The sequence below is a fragment of the Pelecanus crispus genome, chromosome 3, assembly GCF_030463565.1.
Source record: "Pelecanus crispus isolate bPelCri1 chromosome 3, bPelCri1.pri, whole genome shotgun sequence".
NCBI classification, from domain to species: domain Eukaryota; kingdom Metazoa; phylum Chordata; class Aves; order Pelecaniformes; family Pelecanidae; genus Pelecanus; species Pelecanus crispus.
The window spans coordinates 2,436,219-2,464,078 of record NC_134645.1 but is presented as its reverse complement, the minus strand read 5'-3'; the positions used below and the strand labels follow the sequence as shown (position 1 = coordinate 2,464,078).

Below are 27,860 nucleotides of genomic sequence, written 5' to 3'. Positions count from 1 at the left end.
TGAAAGTCGGTGAGTTTCCAGCATTCTGGAAAATAAATTGTTAGTGTATATCAGTGTAATTTTAAGTATTTATATATAATGTAGTGAGTGGCTTGTCTGAAAGTTGTATAAAACTAAGTGTAACATTGGAAAACAACTCCAATTATTATTTATAGAATTTATTCTACAAACATACTTATGCTCTTGGGTTCTGCAATGAGCTGCTCAAAATTACCGCTTATTAATAACTTCTTCTTTTAGTTTCTCTGCAAGCATCTTCCTCTTCTGTAGTAATCTTTGCTTCTCTTCTGACATTTCCTAAAAACAAAGTGAAAAGAAAAACCACTGTGGTAAACTGCCCGGCGTTCCTGGTGGGTACCCTGCCTTCTAACGCTAACCACTAGCCGCTTCCTCTACCAGGAGCAGCAAAACAAAACAAAACCCCAAATTATTACTCCATTTCTTGAGAAGTGGATCCCAGGATGTGGACAACTGGCTTTTTACTTCGATCTGCCTTTTTTTTTTTTTTTTTTTTCCTTTCCCCTCAACTGCACTGTACTGATCTTTCTGGGAGGACTGACCTCAAATTCAGCTGGTGCTGCTTAATTGCTTTGGAAGTTCCCCCAGTCAACAGTATTTTGGGCACATTCTGAGCGTACTAAAATGCTCAGCAACGCTGAAAAATACCTGAGGCAATAGGTGATCTGTGGTCTTAAGTAGATGCTCTGTAAAGAAGAGTAGTGCTCTTTTTTATTATTATTATTATTATTATTATTTTTAAAACATAAAACTTAGCACATTGTTTTAAGGTCTTCTGCTATAGTGTCCTGGTTTTGGCTGGGATGGAGTTAATTTTCTTCCTAGTAGCAGGCACAGTGCTGTGTTTTGGATTTAGTAGGAGAATAACGCTGATAACACGCTGATGTTTTAGTTGTTGCTCAGCACTGCTCATGCCAGTCAAGGACTTTCCAGCTTCCCATGCTCTGCCAGGGGCACAAGAAGCTGGGAGGGGGCACAGCCAGGAGAGTTGATCCCAACTGCCCCAAGGGCCGTTCCATCCCATACGGCGTCATGGGCAGTATGGAAACTGGGGGGGTTGGCCGGGGAGCAGCGATCGCTGCTGGGAACTGGCTGGGCATCGGTCGGCGGGTGGGGAGCAATTGCATTGGGCATCACTTGCTTTGTATAGCGTTATTATTATTATCATTATTATACTGTTACTATTAGCATTACTATTTTACTTTATTTCAATTATTAAACTGTTCCTATCTCAGCCCAGGAGTGTTTCTCACTCTCACTCCTCCGATTCTCTCCCCCATCCCATCGGGGCAGGGGCAGTGCACAAGCAGCTGCGTGGTGCTGAGCTGCTGCCTGGGGCTAAACCCCAACATATAGTTTCCTCATTTGTGTTGAGAGTTTCCAAGTGTTTCTTGTCATATAAATGTAGACCTGTTTATTGTAAATGCATTGTCATATAACAATGATTAACACAAAATAAGTTTGGGTTGGTTGGGTTTTGTGGGGTTGTGGTTTGTTTGTTTTTTTTTTTTTCTTCCCCCCCTGCTAAAGACCTCTATAGTGGTAAGGCTTCATCCTGTCATAGGACTCTGGGTTTGTTTTTTTTTTTGTCTGTACTTTCTTTCCCTGACAAGATTTACTTCTTTTTTTTACCCAAGTCAGGTTTTCTATCAGCCCCATGGTGCAAGGATTTTTGTGATTTTGGGTTTGTTTTGTTTTGTTTTTTTTTTTCCCCTAGCGCTTGTTTTAAGTCATGGAATGTATCAGTTAATTCACTAAGTAACTTCATGCACCTCTCTCTGAACAGAGAGCAGCCTTCGGACAAAAAACCCCCACGACCTTGAAGACCAGGCTAACTGCCAGCTGTACCTCTTCCAGTAATGCACCGTTCTCATTCTGCCCCAGGCTTCCAACCCTCCCGCAGCCTTGGTTTTTTGTTTTTTGTTTTTTTTCCCCCCCTATTGGAGGCAACTGGCACCCATCCCTCAGAGCGCCTTGTCGTTCTAAACTGCATCTTCATCATGTTGCTTCTATTCCTGCGCCTGATGGATAGAAATCAAGGATTTCTTCATTTGAAATAGGCACAGAATTTTCAAAAGAGATTAAAAAGAACAGAGCAAATTTGTTACCTCTGTAAAATAAGACTTTGCAAAAGAAAAATGTTTTTTCTCCATTTGAGCTGGGGGGGTGGGGGTGGGGAATAAATCCCAGGGGTTTAAGGCAGCCCAAACAGTAGGTCACGGATTAGGAGAAAACCAGCATTTTAGCCCTTCATAAACTTAAATTAATCATTAGGAGTTGATGATACTGAAGCCAAATAATGCTAACTTAATCACTGAAACGCCTAGCCTATAAGCTTCTGCAAAAACAATAACTTGAAAATACTTCCTCTCGGCTTCCCCCACTTGTTGCTTTTATCCTGCTACAATATTCAGCGGCAACGTTTACGTCTTCGCTGAAATCATATGTTTTTTATAAAGCGGTCAGGACAATTAAAATGTTTGAATCCTTCACCTCCGTAGGAGACGATTCTTCTTCTTTCTGGCCAGTGTTTGTTGGTAACAGTACGTTATTTCTTGACTCCTTCTTTGCAGCCATCAGCATATCTCGTTTTTTCTTTAGGTACTCCTCTCGTTGCTTCAGCTGCTGTTCTTCAAATTCTGATAAATGCTGGAAATTTTTTTTTTTATTAAGAACACATTTTGAAATTAATTTTTGGTGTGCATGTAATGTATTTGTGAGATAAAAGCATTTACAGTGCATTTACCTCCAAAATGACTAGCTGAAAAAAAAAAAAATTCCAAGTTGAAGTTTCAAGCCAGAGCTGTCTACAAAGAAATTATCACAGGACAAAGGCCGAATACTGAGTTCTGTTCTAAAACTAGAATGATGATCTGAACTTTATGCAAATTCAACTTGTGAATACCATAAAACAGTGTTTGCATGCGGGTTTAAAAAAAAAAAAAAAAAAAAGAACAAAAAAAGCCCACACCAAACCCACCTGATGACAAGAATAGAAAAGATACATTTAAATGCGATACTGTCTTAAATATATATTCTAAATGTAATGCTGTCTTTCTGCATTCTTGTTCTATGTTTGGGGTGTTTTTCTTGTTTGTTTGTTTTAAACTTACAGGTCCTTTCATCCCGGCTTTTTGCGCTGTGTTTTCTGAACATTTTCCAGCTGAACTTTTCTTAATGTCGTCTTTCCCTTTGGTACAAGATGGCTGAGGTAAGCCTTCTGTTCCTTTCTGTAACGGGCGTACTGGTTTTAAGTTTTCCCTCGCAGATTTCCGAGATGCCTCTAGGCAGCAATTTTACATAGAAAACAATTAGAAAGAATAGAAATAGATCACATAAATAAATAGGTGTTCCTTCCAATAGCCAGATGTCTAGTCTGATGAAATGGAAAGCTTAAAAAAAAACCCCAAACCCCACATTTCTCCCCTTTTTATTAATAAAGCTTTCTTTTAAAAAACATAAATACTGTATTTGCAGTATGAAAGCAATTAGATAATGCTTTACGTCATAAGCACCTCTATTGCAGTGAGTTATAAGGTGTCAAATGCTTGGAATGTAATTCCATATTCAGCGTTCCAACAGTCAGTTCATATTGAGACTGTACTTCCCATTTCTGTCTCGGCAAGCCGAGACAGTCATCGGCAGCTTCCAAGGTGCGCCGTAGCCAACTCTAAGTACAGGCGTACTGGTTCAGCTTTCAGCTTCAGAGAAAAGAACCAGAAAATACTGTATTTAAGTGAACTTGTATGGGAGAGGGGGGAAGCGAAGCGAAGCTCAAGGCGTAAAGCGTTACAGTGACGTGGCTCGGGGACTCCCCGTCAGAGCTCACCTCGCCGCAGGCGGAGGATTCCCAGTCGGGAACCCGGTGGATTTGTGACCCTGACAGGGCTGGGTGCCGGGGCAGCTCGGGGCAGCCACGGTGCAAACAGGGCTCCGGCAACTTCTGCTGTCTCCTGCTCCCTATCAAGTCCCTCACCTTGGGCAAGGTAACAGGCCTGCACGATACCCCGTTCGCCTCCTGCTTTTTTCCTGGACAAATGCTGCCCGTGCTGACAAATAACCCTGTTCTGATCCCAGCTGCGCCTTTCATATCCCTGCAGGTACCCAGGTGAGTTTTGCCTTGTGTCCCACTGAACTCCACGGTGTCCGAGCTGGCATCACAGTCACTGACATCAAAGCCTCTCCAGTCACTGGACTGTAGAGCAGGGTATGTTTTCGGAATACCAAGACATCTCTTGACTTCACCTACAACTACTCCCAAGTAAGATAAGTCGCTGCTCCTACTATACTTTTATTAAAAATGAAGAGCTTTTTGACTGTTTTAAGATATGCCTGAAAATATCCATGAAGATACAAGAATACAGGTAGTGAAACGCAAATGTTACTGTGTTCAGTTTGAGCCTATCCGTAATAGCCGAGTTGATACACTAACTGAACGTAGCTGATGATAATTCTACAGTGCTGGACTGTGGATTTTTGCTGTAACGCTGAGAAATAACTTGCATGAGTATTAAGGTCCGAGTAGTCTCCTTGGTGCCTACCGGACAGATGGCAAAGCTAGCTCTGCTGAAGCTAGTGCAGGCTGAACGCCACTCAGTTCTTTAAGTTAGAGCAAGGATTTTACATTTAGCACTTCAACATTGCTGCTTTCTTTAGTACAGAAAATTACAAGATACACAATTGTGAAAAGGTAGGGAGAAAAGCAAAGGAGAGGAAGTGTTATTCAAAGTATGGAAAACAAACCAGGACAGAAGCGTACAACAAAGGTCAAGTTGAAGAATTTGCATTTCCCTGAAATACGACTGCTGGAAGTCTTGGTGCTCCAACGAATTTCTTCTTGTGATGGATAAAAGTTCTTAGAGGCACTGGGAGAGGTCGGAGTTAAAACTACTCGAAAAAATCCTCACGCTATAGCTGTCCTATTAAAAGGCGCGGACAGGGGGAAGCAAAACCCACACACTGCATGCCAAATACCTACCCCATCACCAACACGATGATTAAGGAAAACTACTAATCAGAAACGGGTTCTTTGAAATGTGTGTGTGTGGGGGTGTAAATTTACTGGGGGGGGGGTGGTGTAAATTTACAGTGTTGCTGTCCGTATCGCAAACACTCAAGCCGGAGATGTTTGTGTCTTAGCAGTACCTGCAGATGTGATCAGAGGACCCTCAAGTGTCACTTAACCCACGAACCTGAAAAGATACTGAGAAGGGAAGGAGGGTGGATAGCGAACCTCCAGCTAGACAACGCAGCCCAAAGAATTACAGTTACTGGTACATAACAGTTTTTCTCCTTTGAGAACTATATGTACATTCACGCTGTCGGTGACTAAGCAACAGTCTTTTCCATAATTACATTGGAATCATCTCAACAGACAAGCACCCAGGACCACGCCAGCAGATGCTGCATCCTTCTTATCCGCATGATACACGCGGCTCGGTGCAAACACGAGCGCAGCTTTTGAAGTAGCTGCCCTGCAGGTATCCGGGAAGGGAAGTGTTCTCCAAAAATGCTGGAAAGGTCACTTGCACTCCAAGGTGTTGAACATGACCTTTACTATGAAATTCACCCTTCCGATCTCACCATACTGCAACAAGTTGGGTGGGCAAAGTACAGGAGGAATGATTTTGCAAGCTCTATTCTGTAAACTATTTGTAAGGGGCTCACCAAAATGAAATTAAGACAATTAAGGCAACTACCATTAAATCTGAATTCATTATGCAGTGGAAAACTTTTAAGGGGTCCACAAACTGAAATCTTGGGTCTCAAGGTAAAGGGAACATAGCAAAAGATAATAAAACCACTGTGTATCTGAAGGAAGAGGAACATATGCCAGACTGGAGGGAATGAAAAACAAAGAAAAAAAAAAAAAAGTTCTTCCTTTTCCTGACTCCGAGAACGGGTTCCTGCAAGGGCTCTGTTGCCGAGGCAGCCGATACTCCCTAGGTATGGGATTCCTCCCCGTGCTCAGGTCGAGAAAGGCGAGCTGTCCTGTTCCTCAGTAGCGCAACCCTAAGAGTGAGAACACGCAGCCAGGACCTGAGCCCAGGTCTGGTGGGCGGTGAGGGTCAGGGACCAAACAAGGTGAGCGAAGAGCAGCTCTTCTGGCACCCCCGCGGGGCACAAACTGATAGTGAAAAGTTCACGCTGTTTCCGTTCCTGGAGTTGTAGCGGGCACCAAGAGGAACTGAGTCAAGCAGAGGATATGATCCCATTATCCGAGATGAACCTTTAGCTGGGAGCCCGTGTTTTGGAAGCAGGCAACAACAGGCTGGACTGGAGGCCGGTCCTCGGTTCTGCATCAGAAAGGAGTCTGGAAGACAATTCCCAGTACGGATTCTTCTTGATTTTTGCTGCCACTACCCAAACCCACTTTTCTAAATGGTGATACTGGAGGATAAACCGTGACAAGCTTTCTCAGTAGCCTCTTTGGACAGCTCTGCTGCCACAAGATGCCAGCTCTACAAGGATGAAGATTTCCAAGGAGCTAAACTTCTTGTAGCCCTGTCTCTTCTTTGGCACTTAGAGTATGGGAATGCTCAGCACCAGCTCAGCGGGCACCTGGACAGCACAGAAGGGCTGTGCTCCGTGCTGAGAATTCTTGACTCCTGAGCTCCAAGATCTCACAAGCACAGGATTAAGTCCCGCAGACAGAGTATTTGCTAGGAATGTGCCTTCCTCCTGAAGCAGGGAAAGAGCCACAGCACACCATTGCAAGGTGGCACAACTTTGCAAAAATAAGAGTAAAAGGAGGCTGGGAGAAGAGAAGACTCTGAGTATACCTGCAGGCCTTCTGCATACTTCCAAGGGTAGAAGGGAGAGAAGAAGAGTGCAAAGAAATGTAACAAAACCTCAGAAGAAGGACAGAAGGGATAAAAGGGGAAAAAGAAAAAAAAAATTATTTAAAAGGTCAGTGACACAATTTATTCTTTAAGTTTCCTGATGTGGAAGACACTAACTCAGTTTAAAAAAGAGAGGGTCGTACAACCACTTCATCTGTTAACAGCCATCAAATGAAAAAGCAAGGAGCAAGTGTGCCCCAGAGGTACTGCCAAGGCTGAAAGTGTCCAGCTCAGGTGTCTGCGATATGGAAACTTCCAGCGTGAATGCATACAAAGACAAGTACTAGACACAAGAAAAATGCAACTCAAGACAGCCCAGACTATTATTTCCCAAAGTTGGAATTATATTCTTGGAAGTGATCTTAGAATATTAAGTTACAAATTTTTCACAAACTAAGAGAGCAAATCCCACTGTGATGCAACCTGGTTTTGAAGATCACCTATGTATAGCTATATACACAGCACCCGTGTGCCTTAGCTGCAACACAACCATACCAAGAGCACCTCCATCACAACCAGTGATGCCTTTTTTTCTCCTCCCTGTAAAAGCACTGGCTTGGTCGTGCTCTCCAGTAAATAATCAACTACAAAACAATTGAGATGATTTTCACTACATAACTTGGGTAAAGTTCAAGACTACTTGAAAGAGCTCTCCTTGGTGTTGTAAGTTGGTTAAGCATCACAATCCCACTCAGAAACAAAAAATGTAAAACTGAAAAGGTTAAAATGAGTAACAAAAATCTGAACCAAAGGCAAAAAGAATCAGTTTGGTGGGTGGTCTGACAATTCAGCTTGAATGAATCTTAACAGTTTAAGGTTGGTTCCTTCAGAAATATTTGATTGCTATCAAGAGACATTATACAATTATAAATTAATCTATAATGGCCGCACACAGGGAGAGAAAGTGGAGCTTTTTAAGTAAATGATTCATAGCTGCTTACAGGGAACATACTGTTCTTAATAGTAATGGCGGCAGAAGCACAGTAAATTGAAAGACTAAAACTGCTGCTAGACTCCCGTGTTTCTCCTCCAGTTGGAGATATCTTATAACATCACCGAATAATAAAACAGCTCGGGTTGGAAGGCTTTTCTGCAGGCCACCTAGCACAAATACCCTGCACAAAGCAGGGCTAACTTCAAAGCTAAGATGGTTGACTCGCAGCCTTATCCACCCAAGTTCTTAAAATCCTCATACGAGTGGACTCTTCAATAATTTGAAAACAGTATCATATTGCATTTTCCCTTAAAATTACCTAATGGAAATCTTGGAGTTTCTTCGGAATCAGCAGCTCCCTCAGTGGATTCCTTAACTGTTACAGCTTCTCTCAAATCTCCTGGAACACTGTAGGTAACATCTGGTGATTTAAGTTTATCACCTGCCTTAAATTAAAAAACAAACAAACCAACCTGAGCATTACATTTCCTGGCACTGCAAGCATTAAACTGTCAACACAAAGAAAGCTCCCAAAAGAAAATTGTCTTGTTTACACTACATACTACATTGTCAAAGTGAACAAAAGCAAACTACTTATTTTGCTTTACTAATAGGAAGGTTCTTACTGGCTTATAGTTGTAAATCACCGTTTTTTATTTTAGTTTCAAACCTGTTGCCTAATCAACAATCAGAATTTAGAATATTAGGTAATTTGGTATCTTGTTTCCCAGCTCCAACTAGACAACGTAGGGGTTTTTTTTGCCACGCTTTGCCTGTGACTTTCAAGCAGACCTCTGTCCACCAGAAAAATACAATACGCTAAGAGAACCAGGAACATATACCGAAGTTACCACAGAAATGGAGAAGTAATCAGCTGAATGGGAACAACAGGTCTGGATAATCTCCGATGCTACCGTTTCACTGCTACACTTGTCTGGGAAATCTTGACAACGCAACCCACTTCTCAAAACAGTAAAGCCAGCTGGGATTTGCCCAGGAAATGTCTATGCTGTTCATCAACCACCAAATTCATGTCAGAACCTCCCAGCATTCATCAAAATACTCAATTATTTTGTGTTAAAACATTCTCTAACAAAAACATATTATTGAACAACAACTGTCACCTTCTCTGTCCAGGTGAACTTGACTGGGGCCTCTGTAATCTGGCTTGTTTGTCAAGAATATTGATATTCTTGGCTGGTCTATAAAGATTTGGATAAGCCTGCATCTTCATACAACTTGAATTCTTAAAATGAGCCAAAGCTTGAGTTTCCAGGTTGTTTTGTAAGAAATCTAATAGAACAGGTGACTCATTTCCTGGAATCTATCTTTGTAATAGGGGAAAGAAGAGTTTTGTCACCACTCTTCTACAGTGTCAGACATGGGGAGAGAGGTTTAATTTGGTAGAGTATCCCGGCTGTTTAGGGCTTCCATTCAATGGCACAGCTATCATCTGCACCTACCATGGGTTTGAACTGGGGAGTCGGATCGGAAATAAAGCACCGACCTCTGTAGTAGCTATATTTGGGCTCCAGGTGGTTTCCTTTGTCAGTTCAGGCTGAAGAAACAGTGCTTTCTCTTTTCAAATTTAGTATGCTCAATTTCCTAATGACAGAAAAGAATAAAGAGCGATTCCGCTCGCTTTTGAAACAGCCTACAATTCCAGCTATTTGTATCTTTTTTCCCAGTGAAGGGGAGGTCTATTGCCACAATTTCACTGTAGTTGATTTCAGTTTCAATTTGCTTCTCAGTTGCTGAACGATTGGCAATTTAGCCAGTCCCCACTGACATTCAGTTACCTTTCTACGTGCTTTACACTGATGGAGACCAAGTGATGGTCTAACCTGGAGAGGATTTCTGTTTGCTGGTGATTAGGTTCTGGCAGTATTGTGCAGACTTAATGAATAACTGTACTGTCTATGAAGCGATCCTTAAAATTCCTGAAGGATTATGAATGCTGTAATCTCTAAGCAGCTTATATTTTGAAGTGTCTTTGATCTTGACAATATTACTAATTCAGATGGCCTCTGGATCTGAAAGGTTGACATCTGTTACCAGGATTTTAGAATTCAGATACTGAAGAGGGAATATGCTTATCATATGAGCTCCACCAAATGGCTGATGGTTAACGGTATCGTGTACAGCACCAGTGTCAACGATACCATCAAGAAGAACCTAAACAACAGAACAGACCTTTCAAAAAGAAGTGTCAGTAAGACCTTCCGGACAGATCTTTTGTTTGCTTAGGATGGTACGCATTGCCTTAAAAGTGATACAGTTGACACCCAGGACAGGAATACCAGAGTATTTCTTAATCATCAATGTAACTCATCTGGAAAGGTAAGATACTCACTTCTTCAGTCCTCTTTCTTTCTTGCTCTATTTCATATTCTTCCTTAGATTTTCTGTAAAACAAAATACAAGTAAATACTCAAAACTGCTTTAGTATTACTGACTTCTAGGTAAATTTAGCACTGCTTAAATATTCGAGGACTATCAAAACAATTACAAGATAACATGAATGTGTTAGTATCCAAAATACTTCCATGACTTAAATCAAAATGCACTCTTAATAGAAATAATTATGATAAACACACAGAACCCACCATCCTCAGTCTATCTTTCCCTCTGCAAAAATAATTGTGTAAGAATTTCCAGGCCTTATCTACCCCTTCTTTCATTTGCTCATTTAAAGACGGGAAGGGAAGCATTTCCAGAATACAGAGGGAAAATAGCATAATTTAATGTAACATGAATGGATTAATCTGCTATTATTTGTTTAGGATTAGGGTTTGGTTTTTTATATATATATATATGTGAACTAGGAGTGGAGGAGAATCTATAGAAGTTGTATCAGTCCTCCCACATCTTCTTTGATGATGGCAACAGCCCTTGAACACAACTAAGAAGGAAGCTGCAGAAAGGATTTATTCCTTGCCTACTGCAAAAGCAGAATTTGCCTTTCCAAGGCGTTAATGTGTAGGGTGTTCCCTGAAAGGGAACAGCTGGTGTCCTCCTATTGTCCAGAGACATCTAGCCCACGTCTAACTTCAGGTCTACCTGGAGGTTCCGGGGGAGAATAGAAATGATGGGGCTCTTAAAGTTGCACATCATTCCATGTATCACCAAGACAGTTTGTCATGGCGAAGCAGTTATCTCCTAGTCTTTAAATAGTCCTGGTCACACCCACTGTCTACCACCATTCCTTTGCTCTTAGGTAGGATTTCGACAAGAGCGTTCATGTCATCTGTAAGATGAAGGTGGTTTCCTGGAAAAGGCTGGAAGAGTTAGGACCAACATACCTTTTTTTTTTTTTTTTTATTTTAAAATAATGTATGAAGTAGGACTGAATTCATTTTTTACCTTAGAACCTCCCTCAGTATTTTCATTTCTTCTTGTTCAATTTCACTGAAGACATCAGAACCTTCTGTCAAACAGTCAGGCAACACACCTATTAAAAAAAATGCAAAATTTATGCATTACTCTAAAGAAAATTATTTCATACTTCATTTGGCATCATTCTTCAGGCAGAGAGGAGAAAGGAAAACTAAAACAAAGAAACAAACAAACCAAAAAAACCACAACCCCGTCTAATTCTTCCCCTCTGACTGTTTCCAAAAAGATTCTAGATCCTGGGCATCAAGTTGCTAGTAGCAAAAAGTTTTGACGTCTAAGGGTAAAGCATAAGCCATACTCTGTATTGACCATTATACGGCATTTCCTATAGACTGCAATTCACCCATGGCTCACTGAACCATTTTCAAGTTTAGCTGTTATATGAAAGTTGAAATTCAAAAATTCCTCTCTGAAAAAAAAACATGCATGCAGTAAGAAGACAAAACAAAATGGTAAAACTAAAGACATGGAAGACAGGAGTGGGTAGATGAAAATCCTTTCAGAAACATCAGCGGAGCAGCAAAGTTGGGTGTAAATTATTTTCTCGTCTTCAAAAGCATGCCTGTATTAGCATGATGAAGGCTGTAACTTCTGCTTTCTATATGGATTTTTCATACACAACTGTACAGTGTGAATTGCAAAGTAAGCACGGCAGATAGTACAGCATTGTTGCTATGCACGTAGTGTAATTCCAACTATCAATACTGTCAGTGTTGATGAATTGATATAATTGCTTTAACACTCAAAATTATCACCAAAATTCTTTAACAAAAAAACTAAGTCAGGTTTCACAGAAAAACTTAGACAAACAGAATTGAAAAATCTGTTAATTAAAAAAGGAATAAAGACAGCTGTCACTGAGCATACAAGCCAAGGAGTGAGTATTGAACTCGTAGTCAAAGTAAAATCAACTGAATGTTTTCCATTAACTTGACCTGGAACTGAACCCGTGTTTGATACTCATTTATGAACAGATTACACAGTCATCAAAAGAACACTAAAAAGATGGAGAGAACCGAAACCCCGCATTTACCACTTCTTACCATTTCTTTCTTTAATGATTCTAATAGCTTGCAATTGCATTTCAATATTTTTCTGTACCATCATTTTTTTAAATAGTCGAAAATCTTCTGCTGCCAACACTGTTTGCAAAATGGCCTGTGGGAAGGAAAATAGGCACAAAATTAAAAACCCTAGAGAAATCATAACCATCTCAGTCTGCTTGAAATTATATTGCAATTTAAATTCTGTGGAGCATGTTTTTAATAATTATACTGAATTCTCCTATCTGTCTCTTTTTCCAGCCGTACAAGTTGAGCTAGTAGTCAAGAAAGGAATTTGATGGTTTATGTCTTTAGATCAACACATCTACAATAATATTATCACAAAACCTGGAGGGTTTCCCAGTGTAAGTTCACAACTGCAATTCCTTGGACTTCCTGAAGAAACGCGTAAGCTTGAGCAAGGAATGTGCGCTCTGAAGAAGCTTGTGACACATCTAGGAGGAGCTGTGTCCACAAAGCCCAACTTAAACTGCCCGCAGAAGCTCCCACTCCTCTGCCCAATCCACCTGGGACAATTCTGAAAGGTATCTTTGAGGAGGTGAAGGGCTGCCTAACCGTGCCGTGTCTTCTCAAGGCCAATGTTTGCCTTACAGATTTTACTGTTTTATTATAAAATCAGAGGAAAACATCTTTTATTTTATGGATTATGTCTATTGTTTTAATCTTTGTCTGCTACTCTAAATGGACCGAAGACTGACATAAAGCTGACAAATATGCAAATAAAGGTGGCAGAAACACCCTAAGCTTAGAGGTTTGTTTTAGAAAATACAAAGCATAGAAGATGAATCTCAAAAGGTATCTGACACCACACAAACATCTGTCATTATTTTCAAGATGTGCATTCTTCTGGTCCAAGTTTGTAATATAAACAAACACATTATGTTTTAGAAAATTACAGTTTTAACAAGAAAACTTTTCAAAGTTTCATCTCCACCCTGCTATATTAGTGAAAATATAAAGCTAAAAATTAAATCTATATATTCCTAAACAAAGGAAAATTTACCTGTGAAGTGTGTGTCTTTGCAAGAGGAGATGAGAAAGCTTCTTGAAATTTCTCTTCGTTAATTCCAACTTCTTCAAGATAGTCTGCTAATAATTTTTCAACCTGTAAGAAAGAATAAGCCTTACTTTTTAAGAGGTTTTTCCCTAAGAATCATATGAATTTTTTTCATAATTGTATGTTCTTTTCTACTGACATTGTATTTTTTAAACTCAAAGGAAAATCATTGCAATACTATAACGGATTTTTCTGATATGTCAGGCTTTGTTCACTTTCATGAACTGTTCAAAATAAGCATTTTTATTGCTAAATTGGATTATTACTTAATTTAGCTTCTCCAATTTCCCAGAATCTCACTTCTCTACCTTTTCTCCAGACTGCTGGCTAGCATTCCTCATCGGTTTTTTGCCCTGTAGGTAAAAGGCTCTTTACCAGCCTGTGTGCCTGAAACCCTTCAGGGTCAGAGCAAAAATGGATGTTGATGTGTATTTATTCAGCTGGTGCTTTTTAACATCAAGTATTACCCACCCTTGTTACAAAAAAAATATTTTAGAAATCTGCATGCACTGGTGTGTAGGCATTTTAAGCATGCTCCAAAAATCTCCTGTTGTTTTTTTCTGATAATTGAAAGTTAATTCAAAATATTTACCAGGCTCATTAGCGAACAAAACACAAGTTATATGTGTTCTCAGACATCGTGCTGTTTGTCACTTTAACTTGACAGAAAATATGAGCATTATCAAGCTTCTAAGTACAGTATTTTAGCTAGCGGATATACTAATTTTAATGAAAAATATGTAATGCAGCATAAGACATATGACTGTGTGTTAAAGTTTTTTCTATATATCTGGTGTTTAAGCATAAAAATGCATAGGACAACTATGACTCAGGATTTCTAAATAAGACTTATAACAGGCAGTATTAGAAAATTCTAAATAACACAGATAACACAATTAGAAGTTCATCTAAATACTACTTTAACATTTTAAATTGTATTTCTTAGAAGTCTACCACAAATAGGGAATAATGCTCACCAGAGCTTGGTACTCCTGATAAATTTCTGTATAAGACAACTTGCTTTCTTCTTCATCATCAAAAACTGTGAGGGAAAAAGAAAAAAAAAAAACCACCAAAACACACATTTTGGAGTTAGTGTACACACCACAAATTAACTTACGCCTTAAAGAGAAAGATTAACCTTTACAAGGTAATATATTTAATCATATGAAAATATAGGCCGTGATTGATAATAATAATAATATATTTTTCCACACATTCAGACTAAGTGTGTACTTTCCGTAATTTAAGGTAATTTTTCCACACATTCAGACTAAGTGTGTACTTTCAGTAATTTAAGGTAATTAAATTTCATAATTTCATACTGGGAAAATGTTATCTTCACAAGAAGCAGATTTCTAAGCAAGTTGAGGATTCAGCAGGTATGTACACTAAAAAGATTTATTAAAAGAACTACCTTATGAACTTGTGTAAGGTTGTTCTAAGATGGCAGATGACGTACATAAAGCAGGAAATTTCTCTCCCTCTCCCCATGTATTTACATGGAAGAAGTATTAATGACTTAAACCAAGTTTTTTTTAAATGTCATTCATTTAGCAAGAAGCCAAGGTGAGGCAGGAAAATGAGACCCTGCCTGCATAAAAACAGATAACCCCAAAGAGGAAAATCTGCTGCAGGTAAGTTATTTTTTAATTATATCTATCCTGATTTAGACAAAATGGGCATCTGTATAGTATAGGCCATGTTAATCATATTCATGTAAGTTCCTTTTAAGAACTCCTGACTGGAAATACCATGCTAATGATCTCTACGCTGCAGAAAAGATGGAATAAGCAGAAAATCAGAGAAACTGAAAACTAGGGTTTGGGGTTTTTTTAATTTACATTTTTATCATGTCAACAATGAACAGAGGTAATGTAAAACCTAGCAATTAAAGCAGAGGCTTAGAAATAAGACTTCCTCAATCCCCTTCAAGATTAGCCACTGTACGTTGGACAAATCACTTCCCACATGCATGCTCTGAAGTCATTTGAAGAATGGGAATTCTGCTTAAATTGGTGAACGAGTGCGATTTATTCTTCATGTATATATGACAACTCCGAGGGAGGACGGTGCTGATGTGCATAGAATTAGTATAACTTTCACACAAATTCAGAATGACTGTTAGAAAGCATTGTTTCCCAGCTGTGACAGCCCTGAGGCAATGTCGCTCTGAACCTTGATAAGGCATGATGCAAGGTGGCTGTTCCTAAAATGGAAAGTACTTGCATCACTTTCTAACAACTTACAGCAATGCACTGGTAGAAATCTAATCAAATAGTTCAGGCTCTCTAAAGAAGCAAGGGAAACTTGCTTTTTAAATGACATAATCTGGAAAACCAACATGTGCTTTTGTTTCATTTTTGCACAAGGGAAAATTTTTTAATGAAGGGATTTAAAAAAAAAAAAAAGGAAAAGAAAAGCTTTAAAAATATCTAGGAATAAATTCAAATGGTAGGAAAAAATACTATAAATCTTACAATAAAACAAATTTGGCTCCTACAGCAACCACCATATTGCCAAACCCAGGAGGGTGAAGACCCTTAAGTGCCTCTATTGTCTTCTGCATCTCCTCCGCTCAGGGCGATCTCCCTTACAGCTCCTGCAGACCCCAACTTTTGTCTTAGTTTCTCTGTTCCCTCCTACCTCCTACTGTTCCTTCCCACCCTGGGCACCCGAAGGAGGGGTGACACAGGGATGTCACGCCTCAGTCGGTGTCCGTGCCAACAGCTAGGCTCACGCTGCCAAGGGGATGCTTCCAAGTCCTCCTCCTCCTTCCACAGCTGCAGGACAACATGGAAAGCAGAGTGGAAAGCCTGCACAAACTGCTCTCTGTTCTCAGGCTCTGAACAAAAAGAGGATGAAGTTAAGTGCCAAGTAAAGCAAGCTGCAGTCAGCATCTCCTCCGAGTTAAGTGGCATTAAGGAGTTCTTTGGATGGAGACCTTGGATTTTCCTGAGTCAGGGCTCCTAAACCACGTAGTCATTATTTTCCTTAAGATTTTGGCACAGAGTCTTTGGTCGCCCGACAGGAACAAAGGTCTGAAGAACCACCGTTACCGAGATAAGCCAGGGGACCCAGATATCCTGGGAGACAAACTTGTCATTTTCCTGTTAAAACTGAAAATCTTTGCTAGGACCCCTCAAATGGGATGAGCATTAAGTCAAGTTTGAGTTCTCCCTGCTAGACTGAGCCACTGACTCATCTGACCTCGCAGACAAGAGCCGGTAAGCAAACCTGAGGGAAGCCTTTATTTCTCCCCCAGTCCTCGCTGACTGGTGAGGTGGCTCTGTGCTGGGAAGGAAGGCAGTCACAGGCAACAATATCTGTTTATTCCCTTTGCACTTTGTCTTTATCTTCTGGTGCTCAAAATTATGATCAAGCTTATCATAGAATCGTTTAGGTTGGAAAAGACCTTTAAGATCATCCAGTCCAACCATTATCGATATGTAAAGTGATGTTTCAATTAATACCTGGAACATCTGAATAAAACTGAAAAGTCCTCTCGCCTTATATACGTACCCACAGGTTTAACTTGAGTTTCACAGCCACATAAAAGGAAATTAATCAAGCCCCCAGAAAGAGGGAGAGAGAAAAAGCCAACAACTAAAACCAGCTAGAAAACCATTAGGATCATTTATAAGTTGAAGTGCAAGGACTTGGCCTAACTGACTACAGTTTCAAAATAAAATTCCTTAAGTACCAATTACCAAAACTCAAATTCTGTTTTTGAATAATCACAAACTACTGTCGGTTAATCAAAATGTTGCCAATTTGCTTGTTCATCCCCAAGACTAAATGTTTTGAGAACAAAAAGAATTCTGTCCTGACAGCATATCCCAGTAACAAGAACAGCAATGGAATGAGCACAGTACGTTTCTAGAGAGGAAAAGCAAATAGCACAAATATCTGCAAGTAAAACTTGGCATTTCTTTAACTGTGCTCCTTAGCAACCCTAGCATTGCAGTGGCACTTCTTTAGCCTTGTTTCTGAATAGCTTCGGAGAGTTGTCCAGCAGCACTCCATACCACAAATGATACCTTGGAAGATTGTTTACTGCAAGTGGTTTCTCTCCTTTGTTCCTCTAATTTCTTATGCAGAAACAAACAGCGGGAAGCGACCCTTATATAAGCTTGCCTCCCACTACATGGAAATTTACAGAGGTTCCATAAATCTTCTTACTGCCAGTAAATTCCCCTCAACCTTCTAAAAAGAGATCATTGCTCCAGAGAGGGATAATCAATTCCCCCGATTCCTTAGACCCTTTGCATGATAATCAAAATGCCTGACCGGCCTCAAGTTTAGGCAGACTTTCCAAGAGAAAACTTCTAGCCTAGACTTCTCTATTGCTTTCTAGCTGTGAAGAGCCTAGCAGCTTTACCTTTCTCATTTCCCAGTACACTAGGGAAAGATGTACGTACTCACAACAATCCTGCCTCATGCAAAGCTTGGGAAGGGTAGAAACAATTCAAGAGAACGGAGAAGCAACTTGTTTGGAAGCTGTGATCTGAATCAGAGGTGCATCTGATTCACCGAATACGAAATAAAAATTCTTCATGGACCCTAACAAGAGTGACTGCACAGCAAAAGACGCAGCCAGCCCCGCGGAGGCCAGCTACTACAGAAGCTGTTCTGGAGCTCACAGCAGGCTGGAGCAGGGGAAGGAGTAGGCGCAAGCACGTAGAGTATTTTAATAGCAAGAACCAGTCTACTTTGAGCTTGGTGTTAGTAAGTCCCTAGAAATAAACTGTATTTGGAAGCCTTAGTTTCATGACTTCAGTATTTTAAAGTTATTAATGAATCCTACCTCCTGTCAGGTGATACTAAAGGAACAGATTTTATTCATAGCAGCCACACAAAGTCATCCTAAATTAGTCTGCAGCAACATGCTTTAATGCTTCTCATGTGTGAATGTCTGCAGGCTGGGTAGGATCACAGGCCATCATGCTCTCAAACATGCGCTATTTTTTTCCCCCAATAATCACAAAAGAAAACTTTCTTTTTTCTAAAGGACTTAAGCAATGCTTTCAACTTGCCCAAACTGTAATTATTTTGCTACCGTAAGGATCCAGGCATTCTTTGGCAGCAGAGAATTTGTTCTCTAAGGAGGGGAACTAATTCAGCCAAACCTCTACTGCAGAAAGCCCATTTCCTCCTTTCCTCACTACGCAGGTACACCTACACGGGTCTCCTCAGGCACCGTTGCCTAGAGCTACAGGCCTATCCCAGACCCCCCCACACTGCCTATGCTTCCACTTTACCCAGGGCATTCCCCAAATTATTCCATGATTCCCTCAGCTCTTTCTTGAGGAAGAAAAGGAAGTTTAGTTAGTAGAGTTGCTTCCGAGCTAAACTTGTGCACAGGACCACCTACAAAATGTAAGTGATAACCGGTGACTTTTTAGTGCTGACTATCGTTTTTTGAGAGGTACTAACCCATGGTTTCTCATCTCTTAACTGCCAACATTCACAAAATTGCAGGAAATTAACTTCGGGCCTTCTGCTCGTCAGTCCTGCCGACCAGACAGCTATTTTAATTGTACTGTCCAGTTTCCTAGGGAAGAATCTCTAGCCGTGGAAAAGTATTAAAGGCCTCCGACCGCTGTCCAGCCGCGTCAGGGTATTACGCGCAGCGGAACGAAGAACGCGCTCGGGTGCCATGCCATAAGCTCGTGCCATAATCCCCCGCACGAGCTAACGAACGCCAACCGAGCTAACAAACGCCAACCGAGCTAACGAACGCCAGTCGCCACATCTGGCAAAACGGGGATAGACCGACTTGCCGAGGGAGGGCGAGGCACCCGCTCCCTAAAAACCGGTGCCAAAGCGCAGACCAGGGCTAGGCAAAGCCCGGCCAGCCGTCAGCGGCGCCGGCTGTGGAAGGCCGCCGGCGGGCACCCCCGCGGCCCCCGGCCCGCTGCCCGCACACGCCCAGGGCGCTGGTGCCGCCGCCGCCGCGCAGGGAGAGCCCTGACCGGTGCCCGCAGCGGCGGCGAGGGGCCGGGGCCGCGGAGGCGGCGGGGCCCGGCGCGTCCCCCCGCCCCGGGAGCCCCCCGGCGCCCCGCAGCCTCTCCCTGAGGGGTCTGGGGGGGGCCGAGGGGAGGCCGCCCGGGCCCCGCCGCTCACCCTCGCACTTCTGCTCCATGAACTCCAGGATGGGGACGGACCAGGCGGGCCCCCGCAGGAACCCGGCGATGGTGTCCACCACCCACTCCACGTCCCCCTCCTCCTCCTCCGCCGCCATGGCCAGGGCCGGGCCCGCCGCGGGAGGGCGGGGAGAGCTGGGGGGGGTGGGTGGGCGCGCCCGCCCGTCGCTATAGCAACGGCGTCACGGGGCGCGCGCCCCGCCCCGGCCATGGCGGCGGCGGCGGAGGCCGGGCCGCCGCTCGGGAAGGGCAAGGCGGAGGGCCCGCGTCTTTTAATCCCTCTTCCGTCAGGCCCAGCGTCCCAGCTGGCGTTTGGATTCCGCTCCTGGACGATCGCGGACGGCGGAGAGGTCTCGCTAACGCTGCTCCGTCACGCACGGAGCGCCGTGGCGTTGCGTGCAGGCCCCTCGGTGGCTGCTGGACCTGGTGCCCCAATGCCGGGTGCCTGAACTTAAACCGCTCATCGGGCCTTCGGGGGAACCAGCATAACTCGTAATTTAGTAATTCTGCAAGCACTCCAAGGGGTAAGAATTAAGAAGGAACTCACAAGGCTCTATGTAAGAAGATTTACACTCAAACTTAATCGCTTGGGTATTTTTTCTTAGGGCTGGTATTTGTGGACACGTTCCTTTTCTCTACTAAAATTGATGTAATTTCTCTCATTGCCCTCACCTGTTACACTGCAGAAAGACTTAAAAGTTTTTCCTTATGTTTCAATTTATTTCCCTCCTAATATTGGATGACTGCTTGCTTTACTTGTGTGTGTTACTGGTAAGTAAAAAAAAAACCCAACTGAAACACTCTCAAATCTGTTTGTCCTCTTTTAACTCTGTCCTTGTTAGAGGGGGTTTTAATGCACGCAAGGAACAAGTGGTGCAGTGGTCATTCCACTGAGTTACATCAGGCTCTATTCTTGCTGCTCAACAAAAACTTGTAGGCATCAATGAGATTTTACCTGCTTAAAGATTCAATGCTAAGTGTAGACCAACTTCTTTTCATCTCAAAGGTAACAATTCTGTGCTCTCTTCGCTGCAGAGAAACACCTGATCAGCTGTGCGTAACCGAATCATTTTAATAACATACAGCGCTGGCAAGCCTTCAGTTTTTCCTTTAACTCCCTTTACGCCATTGTCCTGGTTTCGGCTGGGATAGAGTTAATTTTCTTCCTAGCAGCAGGCACAGTGCTGTGTTTTGGATTTAGTAGGAGAAGAATGTTGATAACACCCTGATGTTTTTAGTTGTTGCTGAGTACTGCTTATGCTAGTCAAGGACTTTTTCAGCTTCCCATGCTCTGCCAGGCGCACAAGAAACTGGGAGGGGGCACAGCCAGGAGAGTTGATCCAAACTGACCAAAGGGCTATTCCATACCATATGACGTCATGCTCAGTATATAAACTGGGGGGGTTGGCCGGGGAGCAGCGACCGCTGCTCGGGAACTGTCTGGGTATCGGTCGGCGGGTGGTGAGCAATTGCATTGTGCATCACTTGCTTTGTATATTATTATTACTATTATTATTATATTGTTATTATTATTATTTGACTTTATTTCAATTATTAACCTGTTCTTATCTCACCCCAGGAGTGTTTCTCACTCTTACTCCTCCGATTCTCTCCCCCATCCCATCAGGGTAGGGGGAGTGAGCGAGCGGCTGCGTGGTACTGAGTTGCTGGCTGGGACTAAACCACCACAGCCATGCGCGCTTCCATTTCTCCAGCCGGTTTTGTGGTCTGAGACCATTAGTAGTATGAAGGTATTACTTGTCTACTGTAGAACAGCTACCTCGGAGTTGATTGTTCACATAATTTAATTACTAATTCAGGCTTACATGATTGTAAAGTATGGTCACCTCTTGCATACGCAATCGGCTATAAGTTATTGTACAGAGGTAGGTAGCATCATTTTAAGCTTGCTCGGTAGCTGCCAGCAGTCGCTCTGCGTTATGTCAGGTTATGCTAGCTCTGCTTGCACTGGCAAAAAACCAATGCTTATATCTTGCTTATTTTTCCAAAATCTGTCCTGCTTTCTCTAAAGCCTGCTTCTTGTAACATTGAACAATTAATGGCTTTAGAAAATAAGTTGCTTTGTGAGAAGCGTGTTGCACCTTACGTATACCACAGTAATCTCTTCTCCCCGTAGCACCCCCGCCAAGCGTGGTGCCCCTTGCGCACGGCCGCAAGTAAGGGGTGCCTTCCCGCTGGCCGCAGGGACGTCAAAAGCCTGTGCGAAGTGGGAGGACGGAGGACGTGCAGCCACATCCCCTCGCTGCCCCGGCACCCCTGTGCTGGCAAATCCCTGATGGCGACAACTGTGCACGAGAGAGGCAACAAACACCCAACGTGAAAGGAAACTGGAAAACCTGGGAAAGCAATCAGGCAGGGCTCAGACCAGAAAATGCTGGGGTTTTATATGTTTCTCCTCCTCTGAATGAAGTAGGTAAAAACCCGTAACAGAAACGTATGCTTGGAAACCAGAGAGCATCTAAGATTCAGATGTGCCTTCTCAAAAAGCGTAGCATGTATTTCAAGACACAGGGTGTTCTGCACGTCGTACCCGAGAGCTCACAATGTGTACCTCACTTAGTAGAATTAATTTGAAATCTTAAGAGTCTCAATTTCTCTAATCGTTATTGATACTGAGATTACTCGTGATAAAGAGGTCATCGTGCAAAACCAATTCTGTTCTTTGCATCACACGCTTGTATGCACGTAGGTCTGTTATAGGACACGCCAAAAGCATCTGACTCGCCTCGCTTCTGCTGGCAATATGCTTGTCTCTGTCGAGGTCCGCTGAGATGTCTCTAACACAGCTCTGACGCTGAGAAAAATCCGCTTATTCTTTCAGCACGGGTAATCTTATTTTTCACCTTTTATTGCTTGCACAAAATTGAAAGCATTTCATCATAGTTACAAGAAAAATTGCTAGAGTAATGAGTATGAGGGAATTCTGTCCACTATAACCAAAAGCATTTTGTCACCTCATATGAAAGTGCCCAATATTACTATGTTCTGTTCTTAGATGTCGGGGGGACACTTGAGTTAGTGGTTTTGTTGTTAATAACACAAAAGATGGAGCAGGAAACGCTCTGCTGTCTGACTCACAAAAGAGCTATTATTGCTTAATTTTCCATCTTCTCTGTACAAGTTACTGTATCAGACATTTTGACATACCCTCGGTTCATTGCTTTATATATATACTGACAAGCAAATTTTGTCAAGCCTTTCCAGTCTCTGCATACCACTGAATTCTTTATGTCAGTACGCAATTCTTTTCACCTCCAATAGGTCCCACTCATATGCATAATGCGGCAAATCACTAAGCCCAAAATATCTTTTCTTCAATCTCTCTTTTGTGAAATAATTCTAGATTATCTTTTCATTTCCCACAATGGGAAAATATGCTAGTATATAATTTATATTACTTTATTAATGCCTCCTAAAAGTTATTTCTTATCCTAATGCATTAAGTATAAAATCAAGCTTATAAATGACTCATTTTGTGTGTGTCTTTAGAACAGAAATATTGAACAGTTACAGTCCAGGTGTAGCCCTATATCTGAACATAGTTTGTCAATCCAGAAACGCTTTACGGGATTGCATCTCATCAGTCTAACTGAAGCCTGCATTAAGGGGCGAGCCTAACTCCTCTCTGGCATCAAAATGCAAAATTATAGTAACAGCACAACTTGTAAATATTTTCCTCCAGAGAAAACAGTCTTGAAAAAAGCATGTAAGATCAAGAGGAAAGCAATTCTGTTAACTGTTGTGATTGATTTGTCTAATGCTGTCTGTCCTTCTGTCTGCACTTACACCTATAGCACAATAATAAGGAAGTCTGAAATTCCAAAATCTTGAAAGTATCTGACTTCTTATTGGTGAATGCCATTGTTGATCTGTTACTGCATTTTTAAATTTATTTATCTTCAGGTAAAAAAAAAAAAAAAGAAAATTCAATCTCCCCTCTTTTTTTTTGGCACCGTTTCACAGTATTTGTTTCACTATTGTATATATATTCAGGCCCTAAGGATATTTATAGGATAGGCAGTCCAGGTGTTATCTGTGTGAGTTCTGGTATTTGAAAAAGTTAAAGTATACCCATGCACCTAATTTTTAGTTTATTGGAGATGGTCAAAACTAATGAATTTGAAAAATAAAATAAAAAAGAGGCAAAAAGTGAGGCAGATGAGCTTTTAGCTATGGGCAAAGCAAAGCTAGTTTTTCCATCGCCTTTAATTTCTTCCTTTTAGTCTTTTCGATGTGGATAATTTTGTTGATGTTTGAGCGATTTTGAGGATATTGGCAAAGGTGCAATACCTAGATTTACAGTTACAGTAAACAGTCTTTAATTCTTCTCTCCAGTTAATTTGTAATGCCTAATAAATAGTTTTACAACTGTAACAACTGTAAATATTTTCATCTTAGTAAACCTAATACAACTTCTCCAATTTGTTTTTACAAATTTTAGTTTGGGAGGGATTCTTTTAGGGAATAATTCTATCCCTGAAAGGAAATTCCAGTCTTGTTTTATAAATCTGGCCTCAAAGAGAACCCTAAACTCAAGTTACTTTCTGGAAAGCTGTGATGCAAAGGTCTTTTTCTTCATGGAAACTAGGGGCCTGCAGAGCGGGAGCGGACCCTGAGAAGCTGTAGTGCACTCCACTTCTTCTGTGTAGCAAAGGTATACTTAGACTGTCCTTGACATATTTTTACCTAACATGTTCTTCAAAACTTCTAATAAAAGAGATTCTATAACCTTCCCTGTACTCAATTTTTCCTACTAGACTCACAAATACAGGGTTATTAAATTTAATAGAAAGGCTACGGGAACACAGTGTAATTGTATATTTAACAGTGGGGGGAAAAAAGGTACATCATACACTCTATTTAAAATGTATAAAGTACTGTGAAGTTCTCCTGTGTTACTTTAAAAAAAATTTAAATAGGTTTCAAGCTCAAATTATGACTTGTTAAGGCCTCTGAATTTGTGCGGTTCATAAATTTTTAAGCTGTTGGGTTTACTCCAGCAAAACACGAACAGTTCTGCAAATTGCAGGCCAGAAGGTTTATTCCTATGAGCATGTCCCAGGAAAACGGGCAGAGCTTCTCACGTCAGCGGGGTAGCTCCCTTGAGCATTAGCTTGTCAGGTTAAGCCTTATGACTACAAGCTTGCTTGCTCAGATTGACGTGCTTACGTGCGTGCGCTTTCTCTTCATCTCCAGCTGACCCCTCCAGAGAGAAGCAGCCTGAAGTCAGTAGCTGGACGGATTAGAGTAGCACATTTCTTTTGGCTGGGAACTCAGTCAAGATTTGTTTCCTGACTACCCAGCTGCAAAATATTTACTATGAGAAAAAAAAGAAACCATAGGAGTCTGCTTTGTGGCAGCAAGACTGCTTTTCCAAAAGAATCTATACTTATATGAAACAGCAGAAAAAACATCTACCAAACCCTATCTTTTCACATGTATTTGGATTCACGGGGCAAACCTGAAGTTCTGTATTCTGTTTATCATACATGGGTCCCACATGAATGTCAACATACGTATTCCCTGGCAATTCCTTCCATGTATTTTTTCATTCTCTTCCCCCCCCACACACACAACAGTACATGCAAAAATATACTAAAAATATAAGTTCATATTTTTATTCTTCTTTGTTTTTCACCAGGAAGAAATTGAGTATGTTCTAGCAAGTGTGGGGGGTTTTATGTGCACAATTTCACATGCACTTAGGAAAGTGCTTTGTACTCAGCAGTCCTTACATAAAATGTTTAATTAAGCTGTTTGCCAATATCGGTAAGTTTGTACAACACAGCGTGCCTCTGGCTCCAGCACCTAATTCAACACATGAACATTCTTGGTTTTTCCCCAGTAATATTCTTCAGTCTAAGAGGCAGAGTTAAATGTGACTTTTGCATAAAAGGTCAAAAGTTAAAATGCTAAATGTTATTTGCAATTACTTACTGATGAGTTTTTGTCAAATATGGTATACTTCAGTGACTTCATTCTACTTTAGTCAAAGCTAAAATAGAAGTGAAATTGGTTCTAAGGAAGGCAAACACATTGAAGAAGTGCTTAAAGTCAAGTAAGGACTCATGAGTTATCTTAATTTTCCTCCCCTTAGGGATGTTGAACTCCTGCAAGAACTTCTAAAGATCTTCCTATTTAGGTGATTTTCTTTCATTTTATAAAGCTTGTCTTTTCTCTTGTGACTTGAATGTTTTATACAAATATAAGACTGTTTCACTGGAACTCATCCTGCGTCAGATGCCATCCCTAGCTCTGCTCTTCCAAGAGCAGGGTGGGTACCAAACAGGTTTGGGAACGTCACTGTCCCGCAAACATTTCCTTTTTGCCCTGCAGCAGAGCAAGCCAACGTGAGAGCCCTGTTACAGGTGCAAGTTCTCCTTTGGTGCTCGCTTATCCACACCTTCCCCTTGTTGGGATGCTGAAGGGGGAACCAAAACTGGTTTCCACCATTAGCATGGGGTTTGGAGTAGCAACTTGGCTCCTTACTTACTCCCTACTAAATCTGTGCATAAGCCCAAAAGAAGGATTTAATAGAGACACAGAAATAACTCTTAACACAGTCCATGTTCTCTTTTATCCTGTCATATTTTTCAACTGTCTTCTCCAATAAAAATGTCAGAAAAGACAATTGAATATTTTTATTAAAAATGAGCAGACTGATTTAGTGCTATGAAACTACCTGACCCCGCTGACTCCAACCCCCCTAACTCTATTTTTAAGAGCCATTATCGTTCATATTTTAAGCTTTTCATACAATTATAATAATGCTTCTTAATTAAATTGTCTAATCTTAAAAGCATCTAAAGTGTCCAACATCTAATGCTTTTACCTTCTAATTTGTGGAAATAAGAGATACTAAAAAGTACAAGATTACTTATTTCTTCCCTCTTAGTTTTTCTCATTTATATACATGCCACAAACTGTAAACCGTGCACATTTTACCCCCACATGTATCCAAAAGTCTATCCATACGTTAGATTTCATATATTTTCCCAAAGCAAATTTTGTTCTTCATTTACCAAAAAGAGGAATTATTCTCATATATACATGTATAGTTTTCATAGGAATTTTCCCTACACATTGACTAAGTATTTTAGTAGCATTCTAGTAATTGCTCTAGTGCTTCTACCATTAATTTTTCTGTGGTGTCTGCAGATCTTGAATTCTAAAAAGCCTTGTAATGCTTTAGGTTTTTCTGTCCAATTTCAGTTGATTGTTATTGAGGGGAAACAAATTAGGGCAAGGTGAATTCTGTGGTTTGATTTGAAGCCTGTGAGCTCTGTTATTCTAATCTCTTCTGGCACCGAGTTCTGCAGCCATAAGCAAGTTAAAAAAAAAGAAAAAGAAAAAGCCCTGTCTCCTCCATCCTGAAGTAGATGGTTTCATTGAACCAGGAAAGGTAGCATGGGAAGTCCTAACTGTGTAGTATGAAATGGCATCAAAAAGGGTATGAGATGGTTAGAAACCCTGAGCAAAATGCTGAAATTCATTGGCCACTGCAGATCATAAGCATGTTAATTATTTTCCCAGTTGTTCCCTGTGTGTGACAGAAATGGAAATCCTCTGAAATAACTAATGCATTCGGTTATTACGGTTCCTGCAGACTTTACCATCTGAATACATGAAATTATTTAATAGGAGACTATACATAAAAAGCAAGTCAGAGAATGATAGCCCCAAAGAAGCCATTTCTCTGGCTATCTCTCCCTTCCCCCTTCCTCCCTATACATAATATCGCAAAGGCAAAATGGCCAAACTGCCATTTTGGGGAATTGTGCAAGTGACAAAAGCTGACATACACATAAATGTACACATTTTTGACGTGCACCAGTGCTGGAAGATTTAAGAATTATAACAAAAAGATTGCTCTAGGCTGCCATTGTAAAACTATTTATGTCACATGTTCAGAAGAACTGAAGGACCTCTAAAGCAGCAATCTTTAGACCACAGATTACAAGGGTACGGTCCTCACTTTCAGCTGATACTTATTTATACAACATAAAATAGGTGTGATAGATAGGTATCTTCTATAGATGTGACTGTTCAAAGTCCCTGGAATAAATCAGGAAAACCATTTTCCTACAGCTTTGGAATAGGTTGTTACCACTAAGATAAGATTTCCCGTAAGAAGAGAAGAACCTGATAATAAACTCCATCCTAAAGCAGAGAAAACTGTGCTGAAGTTTATTCTAAATTGAAGATACGTGTTTTAAACAAATTGGTATCTTCTAGTTGTTTCAACGGAAAATTAAGTAATGGTTCTCTGAATTTTCGAAGGGTTCTTCTGACTGATGCTGGCAGTCACAAGAGTGGAGGGAGAAAGGGGTGGAAGCTGGCACACATGAAATTACAGCCAGCGGCAAAGAATGGAGTAAAAGA

The 27,860-nt window shown here is 41.1% G+C and overlaps 1 protein-coding gene across 1 annotated transcript; it reads right to left on the bottom strand.

The window, feature by feature from the left end:
- Positions 1 to 210: 210 nt before the first annotated feature.
- On the bottom strand, positions 211 to 19,555 carry CFAP36 (cilia and flagella associated protein 36). The gene is made up of 10 exons (XM_075708210.1): positions 19,438 to 19,555; positions 14,289 to 14,353; positions 13,258 to 13,359; positions 12,234 to 12,348; positions 11,158 to 11,245; positions 10,148 to 10,199; positions 8,114 to 8,240; positions 3,132 to 3,301; positions 2,512 to 2,667; positions 211 to 297 (listed from the first exon to the last, which is right to left on the bottom strand). The coding sequence occupies exons 1-10, from the start codon at positions 19,553 to 19,555 to the stop codon at positions 211 to 213; spliced, it is 1,080 nt and encodes a 359-aa protein (XP_075564325.1).
- Between the last annotated feature and the right edge of the window lie 8,305 nt (positions 19,556 to 27,860).